We start from the raw sequence: 6,149 nt of genomic DNA, 5'->3' as shown, positions 1-6,149 counted from the left end.
ACGCATTATTTGCACGCTATTTAAGTTATTATTAATGTTTTTTTTTAATCTGCTTTTAAATCAAATGTAAAATTCGTCACTAATTCTCATTACAGAAATTTATAATACACTAAATGTTCATTTATTGTGATATTACAGGAACATATATTGCAAAATAAGTTGTTTATAAAATAAAAATATATATAAATAAATAAATAAATAAATAAATATAGATTTTTTTATATTTATTTATATGTAATATTTATTTAGATTTATATGCACTCCACACTTAAAAACATAAAACACAATCATTTACTTTGAAATCTTAAAAAGTGCTTAAGATTTTTATTTATATTTATATATAAAAAAACATTTTAATGGTATTATTTATGCACTTTATGCATTATTTGCACACTATTTATTTAAATATAATATATATATATAATATATATATATATATATATATATATATATATATATATATATATATATATATATATGTATACACTTGTTAATATTAATTTATTGTGATATTAAATAAAATATAGTGTAAAATAGGTTGTTTATTAAATAAAAAAATATTTATATAATAAAATATAAAATAAAATGTATTTATATTTAATATATATACACTCCACAATGACACAAAACACACACTGATCTATATAAAGAAATAATCTCTATTATAGATGAGTGAAAACACATAATCATTTACTTTGAAAGCATTGCAAGCGTTCAAAACCTGCAGGAAAATTCCCAAAAAGATTTTTTAATTATTTTAAAATATTTGTAAAAATTTTAATGGTATTATTTATGCACTTTACGTATTATCTGCACACTATTTATTTATTATTAATATTATAATGTTAAAGACCACATTAAAAACGCCATGATCTCTCACCGTTCTCCCGGAGCGGTCCACGGCTTTCTTCACGCGTCCGTAAGTGCCTTTTCCGAGCGTCTGCAGGAACTCATACCGGTGTTTGAGGTTGTGTTTGTGATGGTGCCGCTTCACCGCCTGACGCTTGACGGACGCGACGCCCGGTTCCCCCGGAGCCCCTTCGCACTCCATTAACCGCTACTCACGATATCAGCTGAGGAAGAGGAGGAAGAGGAAGATGACGGTGACATGCGCTCATGTCCGCGTACAGGTGAGACAGTGAGCGGCGGCGCGCTCGGATGATCATATGCACTGAGGAGAATCCAGTGTGGGCGGGGCTCTGACCGTAAGTCCCGCCCCCTGGCGTTTGCTCTTCTGTTGTGACCAGAGGACAATGGCGGGGTGGGCGTGTCTAAAATGTGTTTTCACTTTGTGAACGAGCACGTTTATGATTTATGATCGATATTTTCCACTCGGCAGGTGTTTTTGCGCTGCGGGTGACGTCCACAGGGTGGCGCGAGGGGGGAGTTTTGTCCAATTTCAGCATTCAGCTAAAGTAATAAAACTGAAAGTTTCAAATGGAGTGGGAAGTGGTATTGTGGGGGAATTTCATGTTCAAAGGTCCAGTTATTCAGTCAAAGTCAGCTTTATTGTCAATTCTGCCACTTGTACAGGACATACAGAGAATTGAAATCGCGTTACTCTCAGACCCTTGGTGCATAACAGATATACTTAAACACAAAAGGCAGAATTATAATCTAAAAATAAAATAAAAATACAATGCAAATGCAAACAGTATAGTGCAAATAAAGCTTGTAAATATGATAGAGTGACGGTTAACAGCGTTTCATGTTTAAATATTTAATTCGCGCCATTTTGACACGAATTAATTCTGTGACTAAAAAAGACTAAAAGTCTTTCCAAACTTCTAGTAGAGAAAAAAAAAAAAACTATAAAAATATGGGGAAATTTTATATTAAAATTGATCCAGTTAGTCAAGGTCAGCTTTATTGTCAATTCTGCCACATTTCTGCGTTACTCTCAGACCCTTGGTGCATTAACAGATCATATTAAACACATAAGGTAGAATTTTAAAATTACGAATAAAATTTTACATAATCTAAAAAAGTACAAAATACAAGGGCACATCCATGGCAGACAGTGCAAACTGAACAGAGTAGTGCAAATTCAAACAGTAGAGTGCAAATAGAGCTTGTAAATATGAAAAAGTGACGGTTAACAGCGTTTCGTATTTAAATATTTAATTCGCGCCATTTTGACGCGAATGAATTCTGTGACTAAAAATAAGACTAAAAGTCTTTCCAAACTGCCAGTAGAGCTATAAAACATTTTAAACATTGCGAAAATTAGGTGATGTACGATGTTTATACGAACGTTTTCTTTAGCGTTTAATTCAAAATGGCGTCTACGCGGAATAATATGTGACCCTGGCCTGGAGGACAAAATAAAGCTTTCCATTGATTTCTCTCAAATAGATTTTTCTGTAACATTATGAATGTCTTAATCATCACTTTTGACCACTTTAAGGCATCCTTGCTAAATAAAAGTAGTCATTTCTGTCATTTCTTTCCCCCAAAAAGTAAAAAAACTGACTCCAAGCTTTTCAATGCATAGTGTATGATGTTTAATGTATTACTAAGCGGAAAAATGTGTGACCCTGCAGCACAAAACGACTAATAATAATAATTTAATTAGCTTTCCATTGATGTATGGTTTGTTTTTTGGCCTGGGATACAACTATTTTAAAAATCTGCCATCTAAGAGTTGAAAAAAAAATCTAAATATTCTAATAATTTTTGCCATAAAATTTTGACTCATACAATTTATTTTTGGCTATTGCAACTTAAGACTGTTGTTTTTTTTTTTTGATAGTCACGTATTTCAGCTAAAATGATACTGTTTTTTTAAAGCAGCAAAAGCTGTAAAATTTTGAAATATTTTTACTATTTAAAATAACTGTTTTCTACGTGAATATATTTTAAAATGTAATTTATTTCTGTGATTTCAAATCTAATTTTTTCAGCATCATTACTCCAGTCTTCAGTGTCACACGGTCCTTCAGAAATCATTCTAATATAATGATTTAATGCTCAGAAAACATTTATTATTATTATGTTGAAACCATAGTAGAATTTTCATTTTAATGTTTCTTTGAAAGTAATGTAGTAGTGTATATTTAAATATTAGTCTGTATTTATGTCAGTTTTGTGCGTTTGCACTGATTTAACCACTAGAGGTCGGTGGGTAACCACAGTACACACTTTCTATGATATCTAGTGTGGTGAACTACACTAAACCAAACTAAACTCTACATCACTGTGGTCTAATGTATAAGATTTCTCCTAACCGTTTGCTTAAATTAGGGCGAGACACTGCAGGTTAATAGGGTAAAAAACAAAACTAACAGCTATCACCTCACTTACTCAGTTGATTAAATACATTAATAATTGCAAACTTTTTTTGTATTACAAGTTTTGTCAAGTGTTAAGTTTTAATATGCAAATGAGGCATTATTTAATGAAATATGCACTCATTGGCTCATTTCCAGTACAAAAATCAGTTTCAAATTTCTTTTTTTTAAAACATATTAGAGTCAAATGTTTTTACAGAAGGGATTTTTCTCATTTTGTCACTCTATAATTCAGAAAATACTTAGAACAAACAGAAAACTGTATTTTTTTTTTAGCATTTTTGGCTGAATAAACTGTATAAAATCATTTTTGTCCATTTCAGTTTTGTTTTTTGTTATAAGTGTTGATGCCAACTGCATACATTTTGGCTCAGGGGTTTATTTTTATTGACATTTTAATATTTCACCCTCGTTTCCTTCGAAATTTTACCCTCTGTACAAAAAATACTCAAAAAATGTCCTAATTACATTTTTTTTTTTACTATAAAAATAATGCAATATTTGCTAAAAGGCATTCATTCTATCAGCAAAGCTTCATATTTTTACTAGATTGTGTTATTTTTTCAAATTTGGCGTCTTTCTTTCGTAGCACTTGTGCCAATAGATTTCAATTGCAATCCATATCGTTAAAGGCCAAGTGTTTTTTCTCCTACACTGAGATGTAAATCTCCACTTCGGTCATTATTTTATTTAGTGTATATCATGAAGGTTTTTACAGAGGGATTTGTTCACATATGTAACTTGCTCGATTTAATACAACATTTTAGTGTATATGTGACATTGGACCACAAAACCAGTCATAAGGGTCTTTTTTTATTAAGTTGTTTAAATCATCTGAAAGCTGAATGAATATAGGACAATATTTGGTTGAGATACAACTATTAGAAAATCTGTAATCGGAGGGTGCAAAAAATCTAAATATTGAGAAAATCGCTATAAAATTTGTTCGAATGAAGTTTTTAGCAATGCATATTACTAATCAAAAATGAACTTTTTATATATTTATGGTAGGAAATTAACCAAATATATTCATGGAACATAATCTTTACTTAATATCCTGATGATTTTTGGCATAAAATCGATCATTTTGACCCATGCAGTGTATTTTGGGCTATTGCTACAAATATATCTGTGCTACTTAAAGGAGTAGTTCACTTTCAGAACAAAAAATTAGAGAAAATGCACACTGTAAAAAGTTTTCACCAGATTCAACTTAAAAACCTAGGTTCAGCAGCTGTCTTAAAATTTTAAGTTAAATCAACTTAAAACTACAAGTCATTTTAACTTATTTCAATAAAAAATGAGTTGATATAACTTGTAAGTTTAAATGACTTAAGTTGATTTAACTTAAAAATCTTAAGGCAGCTGCTAAACTTATGTTTTTAAGTTGAAACTGGTGAAAACTTTTTACAGTGTACTCACCCCCTTGTCATCCAAGATGTTCATGTCTGTCTTTCTTCAGTCGTAAGGAAATTATGTTTTTTGAGGAAAACATTTCAGGTTTTCTCTCCATATAATGGACTTCTATGGTGCCCCCGAGTTTGAACTTCCAAAATACAGCTTCAAATTTCTCTTAACGATCCCAGATGAGGAAAAAAGGGTCTTATTTAGCAAAACGATCGGTTATTTTCTAAAAAAAAATTACAATTTATATACTTTTTAACCTCAAATGCTCGTCTTGTCTAGCTCTGTGTGTACTCTGTTTAGAGGTTAAAAAGTAAATAAATTGTAAATGTTTTTCGAAAAAAATCAACGATCGTTTCGCTAGATAAGACCCTTCTTCCTCGACTGGGATCGTTTAGAGCCCTTCGAAGCTGCGTTTAAACTGCATTTTGGACGTTCAAACTCGGGGGCACCATAGAAGTCCATTATATGGAGAGAAATCCTGACATGTTTTCCTCAAAAAACACAATTTCTTTACGACTGAAGAAAGAAAGACATGAACATTTCTGATGACAAGGAGGTGAGTAAATTATCTGTACATTTTTGTTCTGAAAGTGAACTTCTCCTTTAAGACCGGTTTTGTAGTCCAGGGTCACATATGTGACCCTGGAGCACAAAACCAGTCTTAAGTCGCTGGGGTATATTTGTAGCAATAGCCAAAAATACATTGCATGGGTCAAAATTTTAGATTTTTCTTTTATGCCAAAAATCATTAGGAAATTAAGTAAAGATCATGTTCCATGAAGATTTTTTGTAAAATACCTACTGTAAATATATCAAAATGTAATTTTTGATTTGTAAAATGCATTGTTAAGAACCTAATTTGGACAACTTTAAAGGTGATTTTCTCAGTATTTTGATTTTTTTGCACCCTCAGATTCCTGATTTTCAAATAGATGTATCTCGGCCAAATATCGTCCTATCCTAACAAACCATACATCAATAGAAAGCTTATTTATTGAGCTTTCATATGATGTAAAAATCTCAGTTTTGTAAAATTTTACCTTATGACTGGTTTTGTGGTCCAGGGTCACATATAGTAAAAATATAGCGTTTCCTTATATTATAGAGTGACAAAATGATAATAACCCCCTCTGTAAAAACTTCTGACTCTAATATGTTTTAAAATTAAAGAAGAATTTAATAACTGGCTCCATCCAGTGTGACTTTTTCTACTAGAAATGAGCAAATTAGCGCGTATTTCGTTAAATAATGGTTTAAACGTAACATTTGACAAAAATTGTAATACACAGAATGTTCGAAAGCATTAATGTAATCAATCAACTGAGTAAGCTGATTAATATTAGTTATTTTTTTTCCTCTAGCACGTAATTTGTTTACATGTTTACGCTAGCGACGCTGCGCGGACTGCATTTCCCAGAATGCACCAGTGTGGCCCCGCCCACCGAGCGTCGC

The 6,149-nt window shown here is 31.5% G+C and overlaps 1 protein-coding gene across 1 annotated transcript in view; it reads right to left on the bottom strand.

The window, feature by feature from the left end:
- nuak2 (NUAK family, SNF1-like kinase, 2) overlaps positions 1 to 1,141 on the bottom strand; it is a 14,946-nt gene extending 13,805 nt beyond the window's left edge. The window contains exon 1 of the mRNA XM_073844000.1: positions 881 to 1,141. Coding sequence (XP_073700101.1) covers positions 881 to 1,051 — 171 coding nt within the window. The 5' untranslated portion in view covers positions 1,052 to 1,141. The remainder of the gene's footprint in view (positions 1 to 880) is intronic.
- Positions 1,142 to 6,149: the final 5,008 nt, after the last annotated feature.

This window comes from Garra rufa, chromosome 7 (assembly GCF_049309525.1).
Source record: "Garra rufa chromosome 7, GarRuf1.0, whole genome shotgun sequence".
Lineage (NCBI taxonomy): Eukaryota > Metazoa > Chordata > Actinopteri > Cypriniformes > Cyprinidae > Garra > Garra rufa.
The sequence above is the reverse complement of the archived record's forward strand: the minus strand, read 5'-3'. Positions and strand labels throughout refer to the sequence as shown.